Consider the following 21,458-nt stretch of genomic DNA (forward strand, 5'->3'; position numbering starts at 1 on the left):
TTGTTATAATGAAGATTTGTTATAATGAAGAAACTTAAAGATTTATAAAAGATTACCAGTCATGAAGAAAATGAAATGTCACCTGATTCTATTTGTTTTGAAGCTACAAATATAAAATAGGATTAATTATTCTTCCATCATAAGAAATTTAGGTCATATCTAAAATAAACAGAATAAAGGCAAATGTTTTTCAAAGTCAGAATCTAAAAGATTACATGTACTTATCTTGCAAAACAGTGGCTATATAGGAAGTGCCTAAAGAGAATGGTTAATGATACATGCCAGCTTCCAAGACCTGTCTACAATGCTACAATTTTCTGTATAATTTAGTGGTACTTTAATGTATATTATTCTAAGTGGATTTAAACATTTTTTGATAGTAGAAGAAAACATATATAAAAAATGTTTCTGCATTAATAGAACTGTTCAGTAGAAAGTCGGTCTTCTCAAATATTTTTTTTTTAAATTCAGTCAGTCATTCTGAGAAAAGGGAACACACTGCATTTTTAAATACTGATGCAGGATCTAGTTTTTGCATGTTGGCAATTTGTGGGTTTGAGACCAAAATGCCCCCAAATTTCAAATCTATCAAAATCTTAGTGCGGAGAAATAATGATCAAAATTGCATGAAAATTTAGACTAATGAAGTGTGGATCCCATACAGCAGGATAAAATTTCAGAACATACTTTCGTGTACACTTCTCTCCCTCAGGTGATACTGCATTCTGGAATCCTGCTTCTTGCACAGTTATACACATTTTGCGTGCAACCACAAATTAACTGTAAGAAGTAAGCTCTGTAATGTATAGAAAGGGTTTCTTCTAGATATGAAGAATGATTACATGTACTCTCACCTTTAAAATTATAACCTTACTCTATTAATAGGACTTTGTGTCACAGTACCTACCTTCAGTATTGATGCTGAGGAGGATTTAGATGAATTATTGTTGCTTACCTAAGGAGAAACACAGAATACCAGCAGATAGACTGATTCCATCGCTAAACAGTAAAAATTCTGGAGAGCTCAAGTGCATTTATTCTTTGTCTGTGTGAGAGATGAAGATGTTCTCTGCATCCTCAAGCCTGAGTGAGGCAGTAATGGGCAACTTCTGCAGTTCATCTTGCTTCCCATAATTGTCAGCTGAAGTTTACTGTGTTTTCCCATATGCATAGCTATTTTAGAATATTTCCTACCAATGCAAAAAAGATTCTTAAAATGGTCAAGCAATTAACAATTCATTGGGGACATAGAAATTTTACTGAAGAATCTATCTTTTTCTTGAATTTAATGAAAAAAATAAGGTCTTCTATTGATGTAAAGAATGCTCTTACACCCCAGTAGCTGTTCAAAGGGGATTATTAAAATAAAGGCCAGTTCCCTGTCTGCTCTATGACCCTTAATCTGGATCTCAAATTTTGGGCAACCAGCTCATGTAGTCATTGAAAAACATTTGGAAAACAATTTTAAAAGGGCCTTATTATTAAAAATTCTGAAATAAAAAGCACAAATATTTTTTGCTTCGGAGTGTAGGAGGTTGACCGTGGCTTCTTCATGAGTCGGGCAAATGAGAGGAAATACAGCTAAAGGCTTGTGGGTCCAGAAAAAGGCAGGGAGAGGTCACTCATCAGTGACCATCGTGGGCAAAACAGACTCCACTTGGGCAAATTAGTTTAATTTATTGCCAGTCAAATCAGAGTATGATAATGAGAAATAAAAAACAGATCTTAAAACACCTTCCCCCCACACTTTTTGCTTCCCATTTTTCTTTATCTCCTCCTCTCCAGCAGCACAGGTGTGTTGGAAATGGGAGCTGTAGTCAGTCTTCTCTGTCCTTCCTTCCTCCTTAGGAGAACTTCTCACACTGTTCTCCTGCTCCAGCATGGAGTCCCTTCTACAGGAGACACCCTTCCAGAACCCAGTATGAGTCCTTCCCATGGGCTGCAGCTCTTCATGAACTGCTCCAGCGTGGGTCCTTCCCACGGGATGCGATCCTTCAGGAACAGCACCTCCTCCCCCTTCTTCCCTGACTATGGTGTCTGCAGGGCTTTTTCTCTCCCATATTCTCATTCATCTCTCCAGCACAAGAAAAATATCTTTAAAGAACTTTTCTAGAACAGTTTATTTTCCTGCATATTCTATTCCAGGCTCTTGATGGAACTTAATTCAATCAGCTTTTATCTTTTTTGGGCTCATCACTGAACTACTTCTTTAGCATCTGCTTTTTATCTCATTGTAGAGATTCTTTTTATCTTGGCAGCTTGCTTGGTTCGTTTTCCCCATCCTGTGCCTCCAGTGCTGCTACTCCAATATGAAGGGATCCCAAAGTGTGTGATTTCTGCCGTCTTCCAGTGCTCTCTAATTCTCATCTTTCCCATTCAGTGTCAACTGTTGAGAGAGATGATGACTCCAGCAATACTTATTATTACTAAATTGTTCCTAAGCTCTTGATTCATCTCCACCTTAGCAGTTATTACATAGCAAACGTTCATCTATCCTGTTTAGAGCCAAACTCATTTAAGCTTTTAACACTTTTCAGGCAGTCTAATTAGGCCCTCTGGACCCAGTTAAAGTCTGTTCATGAATGTAAACTTTAGGCACCATCACAATGCTGTAGCATACTTCAGGTTTTTTTCATCTGTTGTATCTCTCTAAGAACTCAGTGACATTTATGTCTGCAGGGAACCAGGAGATAAGTTTTTTTATAGGACATTCCATTTTAAACTATGAATAGGGTTCTGAAGCCCACTGGTATCACTGGTCTACTTAACAAAAATATTTTGAGAAGAGGCATATTGGAAAATGGAATAGAGCAAACTTTTTTCCATGTGTACTTTTGAAATAAGCTTCCAAGTATTTAAATTGTATTTCTTCAGCAGTGTCCAGGAACTGAAGCACACTTAAACATGTGCAGAGAATTTTCATTAAGATAATAGGCATGAAAGGAAACATCAGCAGGAAGTCCAGGTGCAAGTTGTTACCTTGTGGGGTTGTTTTTAAATTATCCATTTTCAGGTGATGAATAGAAGACATTCAGATAAATACAGAAAATAACCTTGATTTCAAAAATAATTTATCAATTTTTGTTTTTACAAAATATTTTCATAAATAATAAAGCATATCTGTCAATCTAGAGTTTGACAGCACTACTAAGATGCCATGGAAAAACCTATGGGAGACCAAGAAGCTCAGAAGTCATATATTTTACAAAGCATTACGTAACGTAGGACATATTTTTGTGGTTTCTGAGACTATGTTCAATAATAATATTTTTGCATTTCTATAGCTTTTTTGGGAACTTCAAACCACATTTCACACATCAGTAAGTTCAGCTTTGCAATATCTGTGTAAGTCACAATTATCTACGTTATGCAAATGAGCCAACTGAAATATGAAAGATCAAGATATGGCATGGAATTGCATTCCTACTGAGACTGATACAGATGGATCTTTATGGAATTAAGCTTTTGCCAACTTTATGCAATGTAGGCTATGAAACATTTATGTCTCAGAGAATTTCAAAATAGTTTAATTAATGAATTTTAATATTGCATATTTTGCTTTCACAAAGAGTACAGAAATGTTAACTGTTCTGCAAAGAGCCTGTTACCATGCACCACATTACTGCTGTAGTGCTTTATTTTAGTACACGTATATTGATCATCATTCTATAGTTCTAGATAAAAACATGCAGCAGAATCCTTAATCAAATTTCTTTTTCTTTAGAATGTGCTGTGGAGGTTTAAATTCTCTCAGCTCAAAGGCTCATCAGACGACGGAAAGACAAGAGTAAAGCTGCTTTTTCAAAATATAGACACCAAACAAATTGAGACAAAGGTAAGCAACATCCTCTTTTTCAATTTAATTAAACATGACATAAAATTATAGTCAAGCCATTAGAAATCCCATTTACTGGGACATATATATGGTGAACACATCACAGCTTATCTTTTTTTGCCAATTCTTTAGAAACTTCACAATAAATGGAAGCAATGTAATACCCATAGATTTATTGCACTATTTCTGCAAGCTAGTTATTAAGTTGTGTTATGATAGTATTTTACTTTTTCAGAAAGATAGTTCCTCTAAAGTTATTCTGTCAACCTATAGTAGATAAAATGTCTAAAATTTGTGTTTAAAAAAGATAAAGTAAGAATAAATTTGATCCCAAGCTTGCTGTTGAATAAAAAAGCCAGACAGTTTTTCAGTAATGTGGTTTTAAAAAGAAGGAGGAGAACTTTGGTGTGATATGACATAGAAAAGGAAGATAAGACTGTGGTTCAACTGGGTTTTAGTTGACAAAATCCAGTGAAACAAGAGAAAAGTGTCTGAAGACCTATGAAAGTTTTCAAATACTCTTACCTGGAGTTGTACAGGTTAAAGCCACTTATTAAGTAATGTTTTTCTATACTGAACATACACAAAAGATATATATTACCTATCCTTCTAATGTTTAAAATAATTGTAAGGATGAAGTCCATAACCTTCCTTATTTGTCACAAAGTTACAGTACATGCAATGTATCTTTCTTTATACATCTGTTTTAGTAAATTATTCAGGATTTCATCAGCAAGCTTGACCTGAGTTGCCTCTTGGCTCTACTGCAAAAGATATTACAATATCTGTTACAAAAGGTACAATGTATAATAATTTATCTAGTAGCAGGCTATTTCCACTTCATTTCTCACAGCAGTCTTTGGAGACAGAAAAGAACTGCTGTCTTCATTTTATATGTGATCATCTGTTGCTGAGAGCTTACATAATTTGTTTCAGATCAGACAGGAAGATTGTACTCATGCATAAACTACTTTGTGTATCTCTGTGCATTAAATCATAAGATAGCCCCTGTGTGTGATTAGCCAAGGGCTGCAATTCCATTGCTTGTAATGGAATTCTATTACTTTAATACTGTATAGTTCCTCTTTCAGTTGTAGTAAACAATCTGATTTTTTAAATTTTATTTTATTTTTATTTTTTGCAAATTAGTTTTTTTAATTGGTTTTACCTAGTTTTACTCTTTAGATAGAAAAATTGTAAATTTAAGCATTTTTATGAAAATCTGTTTATCTGTAAAATTATTATAAGTGAGTCCTTATAATAATTTTGCAGTAAATTTTGTTCAAGATACAGATTTTTTAAAACACTAAAAATTATTCTATTGCATAGCTCTAATGGAAACATCTTGTAGTTGGCAAAATTCACCTTGAAAGTATCAGATGGAAGTTGATATGGGATTGGTTCATACAGAATTTTTAATATCTATGTACCTAAAAGTACATATGTGTTGCAAGTATTGGAAGATCCCAGAAAAAGCTCATTAAAGGCCAGAGGAAAGGCTGATACTAAGTAGCTGAGGATTTATCAGAATTTCAGTGATTACACCTTTTAGAACTGCCTCTGCAAAGTGCAATGTACCCACTAGGATTTTACATTTAATGGGACTGGGGCACAGCTGTGCAGCCTCTCCACTTCAGATAACTGGTATATATCACCAGCTGTATGCCCACCACCTAAATGGTATGATTTCTTAGACCTCAGTTACAGGCTGGCTGGAAAATGCCCAGCAGTAATACCCATGGTACAATCCAGTATTTGCCTCTGCTTATTGCACTGAAAGAGATTTCATAGGGCCAGATGGTGCTATATGGTGAAATGCAGCCAATCACAAGAAATAAAAATGTTATCAAATAATAGAAGTTTCATTTTTCCTGGGCAAATGAGCCACTATGCACAAAAGAAGCTTGATGCAGATGACTTACATTCCTTTGGTGGAAAACAGTGAGTCAAGTTTGCAAAAGAATTTTCCAAACTATGTCTAATTCTATATTATTATAAATTTTTGGGAGTAAAAAAAATCACATTTGGGAATTCTATTTTTGTGTCTTGTTTACTAGCTAGATGTGATGTTTCTTCTTCTTCTATTTAGGCTTCTAAATTTTAAGCCAAGTACTTCTTACTATGCATTTTAGTTTAGGTGAACAGTACATTCCTCCATTTAAAAAGTTTTCTGTTGAAAGAAGATAATAAGAAAAAGATTCCTGTCAGTTTTTTTTCTCCTTCAGGTTCTTCATATTCCCTACAACTTCTTATAGTTCCCCACTTCCCTGAACTTACCCTGCCTTTAGTATTGATAAATTACGAGGAATCTCAGTAATAGTAGATATTCTTTACCCAAAATGTCAAGGTTTCTGATAAAAAAGAAAAAAAATAAGATTAACACTTTCAGGTTTGTATTGATGCTTTATTTCCCTTTGCTAAACTGTAGCTATATATCTCAAAAATAAGACTTTTTACCAAGCCTATTTGAATTGAGCATTTCCCTCTTCTTTTCATCTTACTTAGTCTTAAATACTTACTGAAGGAAGATAAGAAACCATTGTGGTCAATAAAGTATTGTGAGCCATACTGAAGTCTCAGCTAGATGTCGCTGGTCTCATAAATTTGTCTATTACAAGAAGATAACTTCAGAACCCTGCATATTGTTCTCATCCATGATATGGCAACCAAGCCCTGCTATATTTGCTGATATAGAATCAAATTTAGAATTTCGGTTTCCATTTTGACTCTGATGTTGTTTGCAGCTAAAACCTGAATATCTTTATTTGGGCTTTTGACCTGAAAAAAAACCCCAACCCAAACCACACCAAACCAACAGACAAACAAACAACAGCAACAACAAAACTCCACAACAACTAAAAAAATCAGTCTGATTGGAAAACATATCTTGAACAATACAGTGGTAAATGTTCTGCTCTGGTCAACAAATAACATACACTGAGGCTTAGCAGTTTCCTTAAAGTAATGAAATGCACAGGGCACAATAACACTATCTGTCAGCATTTCCATTATTTGCCTTTCATCTGATACAGGCTCACGTCTTGTTCAAACAGTGATTCAACAGCTCTCAGAAGTTCTCAATAAAATTGCATGCATGGTAATAATGCAACAGGCCTGTCAAGCTCTTTATGATATGTAATAAATCCAACTCTCCTAGTGGGTAGATGAAATAAGAACATTTATTTTTCTTCCTTGGCTATGCACATGCAGTGAAGGAGGTCAGTGCAGTGTGCTCATTTTTTGTATTTTAAGTACCAGCAGGAAGTTTTTCAGTCTTGTCCTCCCACTGCTTTAATCCAATCTTTTGTGTTCTTCTCTCAGTGTCTTCCTTCCAGTGCCTTTGTTGTACTTAATCTGCTTATTACAGTACATACAGTAAACTGAAAGAGCTTTGGTTATTGAAATATTAGACATGCACAGATTCTCCTTAAAAACTGACAATCTCAATTAAAGAAAAAAGCAGCAAACTCAGATAAGGAAAGCAAACCTAAGGGTGCTGTTGGATGGTATAGCACAAATAAAACGATCAGTTGCTCATCTGCCTGACTGACTACAGAGAGAAATGTTACTTTAAAAAAAAAACAAAACTATCAGAGCAATGTATTTGTTTGAAAGAAGTGTCATTGGTGTTATTTTCTAGGAAAAATTCATATTACATTCCAAAGCTAAAGAGGCTGCATTTCCATCTATAAAACTATATTCAAGATAGCAAAGTGACATATTGTGTCCCAGTCTTCATGCGATGCAATGCTATGCAACAACGACATTTTCCCAAGTCAGAAAGCCATCCTTATCTTTTAATAAATCCATATTTTCAAATTAATCCCCAGTCCTCTTCCCCTTTCCCTGTTGTAATCAACATGTAAGCAAATCCTTACCCCAGCTTGTCCTTAGGTATGCGTGACTATTCCTCATTACCTGCACCTGACTAGCTGGCTGCAGGATTGCAAAGCCAGCCAGAACAGGCATCAAACATCCTTCAGACACAAAGCTCCACAGCCTTACCCCATTAGTGGACTTCTTAATCAAATACTGCTGTGATAAGCTGCATTTCTAGAAGCTTCTGGTGCACAAGGCCTCAGATGAGCCCCACTTTTCTGAAGCCACCACGGGTGGCCACATCTAACTGAGGCCTGTAATACATCTCCAGAGCTCTGCTCCTGTTCTATGATCCATTGCTCATCCTTGCACAAACCTAACATAAAATAGTGGAGATAAGAGGAGTGGACTGGTAAACTGCAAGAGGAGGGGTTATGTATGCCACACATTTTGCTTTTCAGCTCTGTAATAACTTTCAAAATTGGCACCACTCTTGAAAATAATCCAGAAATAGGGGACTTGCAGTATTAACTGTGGAAAGTAGTGTTGTTGTCACATAAAACATAGGTTTAGTGTTACTGCTAGTCTTCCACCTCTATGTGGAGTATATCTTACAGAAACAAGAGCATATTAGTATTCAAAAGGTTATTCACAACAGATTAGACATCTTCTCTCAGATACAGAGGAGGGGCTACTGCAGTTTGGTCCATGCTCTGAACTGTGATGGAAACAGGACTCTGCAGTTGGGACATTGGGAAAGACTGACTCACAGTGATGAGATGTTCCTGTCTTTACCCTTTTCTAAACCAAAGCTCTCCAAACAATGTTGTTAGAACAGCCTGAAATCCTGTCTACAGTCTGCGTTAGGTTCCCTCTGTTTGCTTATCTCCATAAACATTTGTAGATTGGAAGTGCATAAAGCTGAAGTAGAGAAATGGGAACTCTGTGAAGGGCTCCCTTCTCTGAGTTTATTTGGCTGTGTTTGGTCAGTGTGTTGAATATCAGAACCTGAGGTGAAATTGTTGGGTGATTTCAGTTGATTTTGGAGCAAATCTAAGATTAATGGGAATGTTTGTGTTTTTTAATTCCTTGGTTTTGAAGATGGAATTTCAGTAGATGTAAAACATTTGATTGAGCCTAAACTTATGTATTGAGGTCGATATTTCATATTTCATTAATAATCATTATTGTGTATATAACTTTAGTTTTATTAAACTTAGTTAAGGAGATTTAAGTGGTGGCATTGTAGGGTTTTTTACTGGAAGTGTTTATATTAATTTATATTAATATTTAAAGTCAACATCTGCTGTCAATAAAATGTATTTTAAGAAACCTCCTCCCATATTTGCTCCTCAAATGTCAGTTAAAATGGAAAAACAGGAGCTTTTTGCCCCCAAAATTTAGGACAAATGTCATGGGCTCAAATACACTCACGCTTTCCTCTACTCCACTATGGCTCCTCCATCAGTTTCAGTCCTCTCAGGGGTGTTATCTGCTCTGCCATGGAGCACCCTCTACTTCACTGCCTTGTTACTTTTTTGGGGAATTATCTGCCCTTTCTTACCTACATTTACCTTGATGCAGCCCTGTCTCACTGTGGGGTTCAGCCATGCCTGGCAGTGCATTAGTTGGACCTGGCTAGAACCTGCTGTGTCTGGCACAGGGCAGCCCTGGTCTCTCTTTGAAGAGGCTGTGCATGCAGGTCCCTCCACTCCCAAAAATCTCCTAGTTGGGCCCCAAACAGGGTCACAAAATCATGCCCCACAAATACTAGTGAGCAATTCATTAGTGGTAGGACCACTCATGCCTTGGATAGCAAAAAGGTGTGATGGTGGGCTTTTCTGGGACAGTAAGTTTGAATTCCAAATACTCTGTTTGGGCCAATTTTGTTTAGAACATACTATAAAATTCTGTTACAGAAAAAGCAGAAGTCTGGTGCTTTGCTTTTTGCTTAAAAACAAGCATACAGAGTGTGCCTCAACAAACTAGTTAGCCAACAGATTGTTGAAAATAGTGTTCTGCTCAAACCAAAAATTGTCTCAAGTGTCCGCACAATATATTTACCAACTGCAGCCTTCACACATAATGGTATCACTTAAATTGAATGTTTTTTTTACATTTATTTGGTTTTTTATGTTATATTTACATGTCATTGTGTCAGACTAGACTCTATTACTGTATGGGTTCATAGGGAAAAAGAAAGTTAACTTGTGCACAGAAGATTAAATATGTTGTAAAAAGTCAAGAGAATCTGAGAACTGCTTAGGCATAATTCTCCTTTTCTTTGTGAGTCAGGGCATCTGAATTTCATACCCAGCCATGTTTGTTTCTATCATTAGGGTGTGGTGTGACTTCACCTTATCTTTCACCCTGCCTCTGGCTTCTTATCTCGCCTTCAGAGAGAGAGATGTGATCTCCTCACTCTACCCTTCTTGATATTTCATGATGTTCAAACAGCCTTAACTTGTCAAATATTTTAATAATGTTCAACAAGACTGAGTGCTGAGTCCTGCCCTTAGGTCACAACAACTCCAGGCAGTGCTGCAGGCTGAGGGCAGAGTGGCTGGAAAGGTGCCTGGTGGGAAAGGGGTGGTGGTTGACAGCAGCTGCACATCAACCATTGTGCCCAGGTGGCCAAGAAGGCCAGTGGCATCCTGACCCAAATCAGCAGTAGTGTGGCCAGCAGGACCAGGGCAGGGATTGTCCCCCTGTACTCAGCCCTGGTGAGGGCACACCTGGAGTGCTGTGTCCAGTTCTGGTCCCTTCACTTTAAGAAAGGCAATGAAGCTGGTGAAGGATTGGATGGGCATGACATTTGAGGAGTGGCTAAAGGAGCTGGGGAATTTTAGCTAGGAGAAAAAGAATCTCAGGAAAGGTGTTACCACTCTCTATAACTGCCTCAAACAAGTTACAAGGGATAGGATGACAGGAAATGGGCTCAGCTTGTACTAGGGGAAGTTTAGACTGGATACTAGTAAAAAAATTCTACACCAGAAAAGGTGGAAGAGAACACCAAAAGCACTGGAACAGGCTATGTAGGGAAGTAGTTGAGTCACCATCCCAGGAAATATGTCAAGTGTAGAAGTGGCACTTAGTGGCATGGTTTACTGGTAGACTTGGCAGTGCTGGGTTAATAGTGGACTCAGTGATCTTCAAGATCTTTTCCAACCTGAAATTTTCTATGTTGCAATATTTGAATGTTCTTTCAAGTTGACTGATTTCATTTTACAAGCTGAGTACAATGCAAACAATAAAGTGTCACAGAGTGAAAACTAAATTGACACATAGCACTGTCAGTGAACAAGGTACGGATATACAGACTTTATTCTTAACAATTTTAATTTTACAGTTTCCTATAAAAATTCAATTTTCATGTTAAGGCCATTATTGTTTTCTAACTAGTATGCTCTTTATTAATTTAAAATGTTTATAAACCTGAATTGAATTTTTTTTTTCTTTTTTTCTCTTACTTCTTTCAGGAACTTGAATTTCAGGATCTGACGGCAGTTTTACACTGTATTCACTCCTTTATAGCAGCAAAAGTGGCATCTGTGGATCCAGTATTCATAGACAGTCAGAGTATTGCAAGAAAATATATGTACAGTAACTGATACTAGATTATATGTTGTGACTATGGAAAATAAATTATTTTCTTAACAAAAGTAGTTATTTCATTCACAATATTGCAACTTGGTGATTTTATAAGAAGCCTATAGTTGTGTTATCTGTAATGTTAAGAGTTTTCACAATCTGATAAATATTTTGAATCTATGAGTTAAAAAATACTAAGTCAAAGCTTGTTATCTTCACCATTGATCTAAAATTCCAAGTAAATATTCATTCAGTAATATGTGTAGAATCATTTTGATTTCTGCTCTCATGATGATACCTTCTACCCCTTATTACACAGTAAAGTGGAGTAACATTTGAAGTGTATGTCCAAAATTTGGCCTCTAATTCTGTTTGGAAAAGTGTTTGTCATACAGATAATTACTACAGTCTTCACTGTAGAAAAGAAGTAATTATTGAAGACAACTGCTGTAGGAATTGAACTTTCATCTTCCTCCTCTATCTTTGAAAAATTGTAGTTCTGTGGTTGAGCTCTTTCAAGGCCTGAAAGTTTAGCTCTTGCAAAACACTAAACACTCTTATTTCAGATCTAGGAGCATAGCTAAGCACACACTTGGCTCTAAGAGTACTCAGTAGCCCCAGTGTATTTGCAAGGTAATGTTAAGAGTGTATTTAAGTATCAACTGTGAAGAGCTTCAGCCTCAGCTAAGAAGCCTGACTGTAGACACTTAGTTTTAAGAAACTTACCATAGGATTTTCTTATCCTTCAATAAGGCTTCCATGACCCATTAATTTATTCATTATTAGATTGACTTGACACCTATCCTTCAATGTAATACTCCATAGGCTTGGGAAGATTTTTTATTTGGAGGAACATGCTTCCAAGATAAGATGAGCATAACAAAGCATAAATATTTTTCTGGGACATCTGCCTTTGTTTTTCCTATACGCTTTGACCTTGACTCTTATTCAAGAAAAGTGGATTTTGTCCTTGCTGAGAAAAAAATATCACTTTACTTTTGACATATACCTAAACTTCCTTCTGAAATCTCAATCTTAAATGCACATAATAGATAATACTTTCTGCTATTGAAAAAATGATTAAAAAAAAAGACATTTAATCTTAGAGCATATTCCCTGTAAGTGATAGCAGATATTGCAGGTTTTTTTGATAGAAGTTTCAGTTTTTCTCACTCACTTGTACTTTTGAGGCAGCATCAAGAAAATAAAACAATCAAAATCAAACAAGTAGAATATCTTAAGTAGATGCCACGGATAAGGAGTGAATTCATCAAAGTCCTCCCCAAATTTTAGGAGTCTTGTAAGGTGTCCTGATAAAGTTACAACCTAAAGTTACTGTAGCCTAACGAAAAGAGATTGGTGCCTTTATAAGGTCTCAAGTGAGGAGTGTTTTTACATAAACTCAGTGCTTAAGTTCAGTCATCTAAATTCTCTCCTTCAGGTCTTGAACTGTCTTTTCAAACTGCAGTGGAGCACTTCAAACAGATGCTCTCTGTCCACCTAAAGCTTGGGCACAAATAAAGTGCCTGATGCAGGTGATTTAACCCTGCCAGGAGGATTTCTTGTTTCCAAGTGTTATCCATAGAGAAATTAGTTTGAATGGTGCAGACTCTGTTTGTAATTCCAGTGTTGTTCAGAATTCCAGTGTTGTTTGCGTTGAGGCATGCTAACTCCTGGTAAAATGGTATTTAGCAAATGTGACCAATATTTTTTATTATTTTTAAAAAATTATTTATAGTCATTATTGTATTTTAACATACATAAGCTCCATTTTATAATAATTTGATTTCAAGAAAATAATTTTTAATTGTTTTTAATAGGCATTTATTGAAAATGTTTCATTTAATTCTCAGCTTTCTTTTTTATTTTCAGCTCATTGTATTTACTGAGGTTTTAACAGTCACAAACTACAGCATTAACATTATAATATCTTTCTTACAGCCAATTCTCAATTCAGTTTGTTAGCATGAACAATTAGAAGCATCACATTTTCTGCAGGATGAAGAATTATGGAACTAATTCAAGTTTTTTTTCTAATATTTTCTCATAGACAAAGTTCAATACTAACATGCTAGTTATAGTAGAAAACTGTATCAGCGAGTTCTGAACTGGTACTACAGTCAGACATCTAGACCTAATGTTTTAAGCATCATGTGATCATAAACTAGCATATCTCCCCCAAATACTGTAATAAAACCTTAAAATAAATTAGGCCTAATTTATTAAGTAATCTTTCATTTCTACCAAAATAAAGTTCTGCAATTAAAAAAGAGCATTATTGATTTTTTCCAAAGCAGCTGGATATTGCACTTTTTCATTAGCATTTTCAAATTTCTTATAGCAAGTTGCTTATGCTGATTTTAATTAATTTTTTTATTTGTGTAATGGAATTTCTAAATTCTTTTTGTCTTTTGATTAGATACTGTTTTTGGAACACAGTAGTTTTCTTCTGAATGCCCAAATCAATCTCAAGGAATGTTAGAGAAAAAATTCTTATAAATTCATCCTCTGAAATTTAGCATTGTATTTTAGAAATAATTCTCCAAACATATTTTTAATGAGGAACTTGAAGATCCCAATTAGCTCACTTGCTTTTTCCTTTCTTTCACATTCTGCAACACTCTCAAGGCAGGGACTGAAGGCCAGTTTTTGAGGAAGTTGCCAGAGGCTTGGAAAAACTGATGGATTGCTAGTTACTCAGCTATTATGTAGGCTGTGTAGGACTTCCATAGCACCTTGTATTTCTTAGTTATATACCTGATATTTGAAAATGTTGCATTCCCAGTTTGTTCCATTGCTCATGTTCCTTTGTCAAAGCATAGTAGATTGTCATTGCCTTCAGAATGTGGATCATATATCATGCATATATTTTTCTCTATCAATGTTTTGAGTATTTGCACCCCATTTCAGCTGACAAAACACCTCAAAATAGGAAAATAGTGGGATTCACAAATAGATCTGCTGGTAGATACCTTCCACAGTCACCCCTCAGGAATTGTGGGCTGAGGCAAAAGACACTTGCTTTGGGCATTTCAAATGTCAAATACTAATTTCTAATGAGATCATAAAACAAATTGTTATGTTCTTTGTCACATTCTTGTAATATATTAAGCTTTAGTCTTACAATCTCATTATGGTATTTGTGTATAGTTTTCCTTTATATTTTTCTAGGGTTAAAAAGGTGTAGCAGAATTGAATATGGAGTAGGAAAAGACAACCAGTTACTGAAGCAGCATCATAAACAGCAGGCTGGGGAAGGAAGCATACAAATATAGTTTTATAAAATTGGGCCCCATCACAAAATCAAAATAGCCACTTGTGATTAGAAAAGAGTAAAACCAGGACAGTCACTGTATGTCCAAATTATCTTTATGCCTTTATTTAAAATCAAGACTTGGTTAAAAAACTAAAAATTATCCCATCTACAAATGTGATTTTGAGCAAACAGGTAGTATTGTTAATTTAAATTAGAACAAGGCTCATCAGTGCCTTATAAATTAAGGAGTGGTACAGCCTGGACTTAGGCACTGGACTGGAATCACACTGATGATTTGTTAATATAATTTCTGGCATTTTTTGCTCTAACATGATTAAAATCTGCGGAAAAAATCCTATTCACAATCAAGCTAAAGTCAGCTCAGCTCTGTTCTCAGTGCATGGCATGATTGTGCTATCCTGTTGAAAACACCAGAGCATTTAATAGAGGGAACATGGCCAGGCTGTGCCAGATGGCCTCAGGGATAAAAAACAAGCTCTGACAATTTTAGTTATAAATTTAGATGTTACCAGAGCATTTCAGGGAGTTAATCTGACCTATAATATTTTGTTTTATTTTTGGCGGTATTCATAAAGTCTGTGAGGCTGAGGTTGTGCTGATCCAAACCTCAAGTTATGAAAATCTTACTGAATTCTTCTAAGGTTAGGATCTTAGAAAAACTATTTCAAAATTATTCTTAACCTTGAGCCAGTAGGCCTGAAACTTAAAAAATAATTTTCTGTGGGAGGAAGACTAAGCTCTGCCAAATTTTGCAACCATTAACCTAAAATCCTGTATTATATCTGAACTGCATTAATTCATAAGCAACTTCAGACAAAGGCATGCTTTTTCCAGAAAACCTTTAATGTGTAATCTGATTTTTGCAGTGGCCTAAACAGAATTTAAATTTCCTGAATTTCTTTATAAGTACATGCCCATAAATACTTCTATCAAAATGCTCTCAGTATTTTGTAACACTTCCCTGCCCACCTGAGTATCTCCTCTGTTGCAGTGCTCAAAGTGAGTTGTGCATAATAGCAATGCAATTTTTCTGCATTTTGTTTACTTCTGTGTTTGATTTTCTTTTAATATAGTTTGCCTGTGTCCTCAGAAGATTTTTCAGAGCAGAGAGGGTGAATGTTAGGAAGGAAGCACGTTTCTCCACGCTCTCATGAGAGGCAAAGCAGTGATTTCTGTCCCTCTTTCCTGTGCATGAGAAATGGGAGAAAGCACTGAAAAAATGGAAGCAGGGGAGGAATAGACAGACAGACAGACTGTGAAATCTTAAAAAACCTCTTCACTTAGGTATACAAAACACCTCTTGGAACTCATTTGACTTATTTTTGGAACTTCATCGGGAAATTTATCTTTCAGTGTAGTTCTCTTACTTTGAATTGCTATTATTGAGCCATGGATGCTGAATAGTTAAAGACTGCAAAGAAAAAATGTAAAATGTATCATGTAACTGTATTTTTTTTTAACAATGCTTCAAAATGTTTAGATACTTTTGTGTTGAAGCATGTAGAGAAGCAATTATCTTATTTGAACTGAAGACCTTGTAGTAAATTTAAGTGCAAAACAGATTTGTGTAGCATGCAAGATGAAATCAAATATGTATTCTAATATGGTTCAACCACAAAAAAACTCTTAAGTAAAATATTTTTATGAAATTTGAAGTTATCAAATTCCATGGGCATGAGCCAAAATCCACTGCTGTTTTAAGTCCCAGTAAATCATACAGGACTTTGCCTGAAACAAAGATACATGATTTTAAATAATAAACAGACAGAGGACCCAAAATGCTTTTCTTTTCTAATATTCCCTTGGTGCACAGCTGCCTACATGTTCACTTAAAGGATTCATTCCTACTGAAAAACTTGCTGACTTTTCAGTAGGGAACCAAAATCAGAACTATTTGGGCTGAAAGCCATAATCTTTTTTTTTGGAGCAGCTGTCACCATGCCTTGTACAAGTTGCACTTATGGGGGTATTCTGACCACCAGTTTAAATGGACCACAAATATTTTTTCAGTGCAAAGACATGATCTATTGTGCAAGTCTACACATCAGGAGGTGTGAGTGGCAGAAGCATCTCAGCTGCATAGATCTCTAGGACTGCAAGACAACCAAGCAGGGAAAGGAAGTTAAATGTAAGGACTTCATTTTTCTTTCCTCACTACTGATTATTCTTGGAACATTATTTCTGTTTTATTTCTAGGCTACTGACTGTGTCTTACACATCTCTAAATTCCACTATGATGGAAATATTATACTCGATATTTATTAAGTAATGTAGAAATTAGGTGTCCAGTCTGTGTTAATCATCTGGTCTCAGCCCCATAACTAGTGGATAGAAACCAGCCAATCTGAGTGCTTTATTCCTTACAGCAATAGATGCCTAAAACCAATGGAATAAATAATGTTCTGAGAAAGCATCTTTCTCCAGCAACAAACTATACTACCACATCGATTTTTGACGGGTCAATTTTCTATAGATAGGTTTAATATCAGATTTCTGTACCAATATAGTAAAAGTGCTCAATTTTCTATAGATAGGTTTAATATCAGATTTATGTACCAATATAGTAAAAGTAGCAATCATGAGCAATGTTGCAGAATTATGGAAATAAAATAAAACAATGCTGAAGTGAATGAAATTTAAATCAGAAGTTTGTCATCCCATTTAACTGGCAGGAGGAGGGAAGAAAAGGTCTTAGCCTGTTTTACTAGCTAGGAGTTACTACCTGGGGTGTAGTAGAAAAAGTTTCTCAAATAATACGGTAGAAATTGTATTAATTCATAGATGAGTTCCATGTCTCAGGAGATGCACTGACTCTTGGAACACAGGGCTACTCATAAAAAAAATATTAGAGACATTCTACTGTATCTGTAAGCACTTTGTTCAATTAACATTCAAAACTGAGCTAAATTACTACTCTACAACATCCATAAGTAGAGTACATAATCAGCTCACTGTTTTCCTTTTGCACAGAAGACAGACAAGTATTCCCTGGTGGAGTGAATATGAATACCAAATTGGTTTCAGGGATAAAACTTTCCCTGTCTTTTAAAGTAGAAGTTCTTTACTGAACCACTGTGTTTTATTGCTGGATAGAACTGGAAAAAGCTGCCCTTAAATTTTTCTCACTAAGACTTGGAGAAGTGCTATGACTTGCATCTGTCTTGTACTCTGTTTTCAATACAATGAAGAATCTTTGGAATAAAGGCAGGAATTTTCCTCATTTGCCTAAAACTAAAAGAACAGTGGCTTCCACAAATACCCCTGCAGTTATTAGCGCATATCACATCATCTTGCTTGAGATGTACTGATGCTTTCACAGAACTCAGAAGAGGAAATATGTGCAGCCAGAGAGAAGATGGAAACAGCAACATCCAAATGATTGCAACATCCAAATGAATGCCACAGACATTTCTGGGCTTCAGTTCTTTATTCAAGTAAATGATTTTTATCAGCATTTGTATTATTACTATTAGAGATTTATTTCTCCCCATCTCTGGGACATTCATAGCAGGTTGAAAGGAAAAGAAATCAGACTCATACCCAAACTTCTCTTTAATTTGCCCTTTACCTTCCTTTGGACCAAGGCACTGTGGAATTTCATTTAACTCCCAACATATGGTAGGTAAAAATGCTCTTATGACAGCATCAGATTCTGTGTTCCTGTTCACTCAGAGTTAATTTCTTCCCAGTCCTGCAAATACTATCCTTGAGTTTATTTGCTTGTATTCTTTTGCACTTTAGAGTTTTTCTAATAGCCAAAAATATCCTTAACATTCTTTTGTTTCATTACAATATTTTTAACCCTAATTCTATAAAGCCAAGCGCTTCTATGCCTTTTGTTGCCACATTAAACATTTCTATTCTTTCAATACTTTTTAATTTCCTTTTAATTCCTTAATAAGTTTCTTACTCGGTGTTTTATATACTGTAGAGAAATATCTGCAATTGCAATCAGGAAGCTATCCCTCAAAATACAGTTTCTGAATGCTCATATGAAAAGGTCCTAAACAAGGTTTCTCTGCTTTAATCATGCAGATTTTTTACTAATTTTCTTCTTGGAAAAACTTGTACCATACTTTAGTTTTATCTGGTATGTCATAGTATGCACAGCAGTGTAGTAGGTCTTTCCCATGCTAATTATTATACAACCTTCAACAATACGGGCCTTTCATCAGTAGTAAATCCATTTATGTGGCATGCTTGTATGTGATTTTATTTAATCTATCTTAAAGACACATCGGTTTTCTGGGTTTTTTTCCTTTATTTAAATAGCATGGCCAGTCACCAAGTGGTTCTTTTCACTCAGAATTTCTTTGCTCCTCTGCCTTCAAAGAAAATGTTCTCCCAGCTGGACATGACATCTTTTGGTTTTATTTTCAATAAGCACAGTCTATTCTCTACCATCCAAAGCTGCACTACTTTCCCAATAAGCTGAAAATGCCTGTGCAGTAAACTGTGTCTGAGTCCTTTTTTCCCCTAATGTTTGCTAATCAGTTTCTTAATTTTTATTGGTGCATTTTATTCTGCAATAAACACTACCCCTAGATTTATCATACCACTGCCATTTTATCAAGGTCATTTTTCTGAAAGATTATATGTTGTGTTCATTTGTCACAGCTCTTTCAAAAAAATCAATCAAACTTTTTTTCTTTTACAGGTACATTTTCATCTCTTGGTCTGAAAAAATTCAATTTCCTGAAAAAAAATCTCTGTAGTTTTCTCCAACAATTTGCTTCATTGATGGTTTTTTTTTTTCCTCTTCATTTTCCTTTTTTTTTTTTTCTTTTGACAAAAAAATAAGAAGAAAGTCATATGTGGAATAATAAGTTGCATGCTCTGTCCTATTTTTCTTTTCCCACATTCCTTTTTAATCCTGACATTCAAAACACACCCACAATTCTGTCTTTCTGACAGGAAAACACACCATCCAAAATCAAAAATTAGGAATTCAAACTGTGTGAAATAACCTCACAAGTACATACATGGGCAGATTACTGTGCACTGTTGTTCGACACCAGAATTTGGAAATTGCCAGAACTGTGTGGAGCTCTAATTATCTGAACTGCAAATAAAATTGAGGAACTGAGGAAATGGGTGGTTCATTAAATATTGCAAAAACTAGGAACATTTCTATAGCATAAGGAAGAGGAGACATTTTGGTATCAGGCATATGGGTTTTTTATATTAAAATGTTTTTCAAACCATGTGGACATAACTGCCAATTTGTGTCTGGCTGTTTTTTATCACCTAGAAGAGCCAGGGACCAGTAAAAAATACATAGGAAGGAATTTCCCAGAGTAATTCAACTCTTCAGAAAATTTCTTGGGTAGACAGACATCTTGTCTCTGTCATTTTAAAGCATCATTTACCAGGCTTTAAAAGCTGAACTCTACCTGACAATATAACCCAGCAACATTCACTGTGTGCTACTTGCAATTTGCAGACTGTAGGATTTTCCATCAGAGATCAACTTCCATCTAACAAAGAACAAGCAAAAGATGTATTTCAAACACCCACAAAAAGGACACAGAGCTTTAAACCAGGGTAAGGTAGAGTCATCAAGGTTGGAAGAGATCCCCAGGATCATCAAGTCCAGCTACTCACCCAACACTACCACTGTAACCACTAAACCACATCACCCAGCTCCAGGTCCAGACGCCTCTTATAAATGCCTCCAGGGATGGTGACTCCATCACCTCCCTGGGCAAGCTCTTCCAATGCCTGGCCACCCTAACAGTGACATTTCTTTTCTAATAACTAATCTGAATTTCCCCTGTCTCAGCTTAAGGTCATTTCCTCTTGTCCTCTCACTGCAGGCACAGCAGAAGAGACCGACCCCCACCTCACTGCAACCTCTTCTCAGGGAGTTGCAGAGAGCCATGAGGTCCCCCCCGAGCCTCCTCTTCTTGAGACTGAACAAAATGAGCTCCCTCAGCTGTTCCTCACAGGACATGTTCTCTAGTCCTTTCACAAGCCTTGTTGTCCTTCTCTGGACTCACTCCAGTACCTTAATGTCCTTTGTGAAATGAGTGGCCCAAAACTGGACACAGCACTCAAGGTGTGGCCTCACCAGTGCTGAATACAGGGGGACAACCACTGCCCTGGCCCTGCTGGCCACACTATTGCTGATACTGGCCAGGACTCCACTGGCCTTTTGGCCATCTGGGCACACTCTGCCTCATGTTCAGCTGGCTGTTAACCAGCACCTCCCGTCCCTTTCTGCTGAACAGTTCTCAAGCCATCCCTCCCCCAGCCTGTAGCACTTCAGGGGGTAGGTATGACCCAAGTGCAGGACTCTTCCCCTGCAGTTGTCCTCAGCCCACTGATGGAGTCTGTCCAGGTCTCTCTGCAGAGCCTTCCTGCCTTCCCCAATCAGATCAATGCTCCCTCCCACCTAGCTTGGTATTATCTACAAATTTACTGAGGGTGTACTCAAGCCCAATGTTCAGGTCTTAAGCAAGGATGTTAAACACTGGCCCCAGCACTGAGCCCTGGGGAACACTGCTAAGTGACAGCTGCCATCCAGAGTGAGCTCCATTCACCACAGCTCTCTGGGCCAGCCAGCCAGACAGCTTTTAGACTCTTCCAGACTCTTGGAAGAACCTCCCATCCAAGCTGCCAGCAGCCAGTTTTTCTGAGAGGATGCTCTAGGAGATGATGTCAAAAACTTCACTGAAGTCTAGACTACATCCATAGCCTTTCCCTTACCAACAGGAGAACATCAGGTTGGTCAAGCAAGACCTTCCTTGAGTGTTGATATACCTGTAGTTTTATCAACATATATATATATATATATATATATATATAAAACATATATATAACATATATATGTTATATCTGTGTTATATATTATATATTACATATTTTATATTTTATATATATAATATGTATCTATCACCCTCTGTGAACTCTAGTTAGTGAGAATAGTGAGAATCC

At 36.3% G+C, this 21,458-nt stretch overlaps 1 protein-coding gene across 1 annotated transcript in view; it reads left to right on the forward strand.

Moving 5' to 3' along the window:
* Nucleotides 1–13,540, forward strand: part of SNTG2 (syntrophin gamma 2) — a 137,936-nt gene extending 124,396 nt beyond the window's left edge. The window contains exons 16-17 of the mRNA XM_059843310.1: nt 3,725–3,835; nt 11,134–13,540. Coding sequence (XP_059699293.1) covers nt 3,725–3,835; nt 11,134–11,265 — 243 coding nt within the window. The 3' untranslated portion in view covers nt 11,266–13,540. The remainder of the gene's footprint in view (nt 1–3,724; nt 3,836–11,133) is intronic.
* Nucleotides 13,541–21,458: the final 7,918 nt, after the last annotated feature.

Source organism: Haemorhous mexicanus, chromosome 3 (genome assembly GCF_027477595.1).
Source record: "Haemorhous mexicanus isolate bHaeMex1 chromosome 3, bHaeMex1.pri, whole genome shotgun sequence".
NCBI lineage: Eukaryota > Metazoa > Chordata > Aves > Passeriformes > Fringillidae > Haemorhous > Haemorhous mexicanus.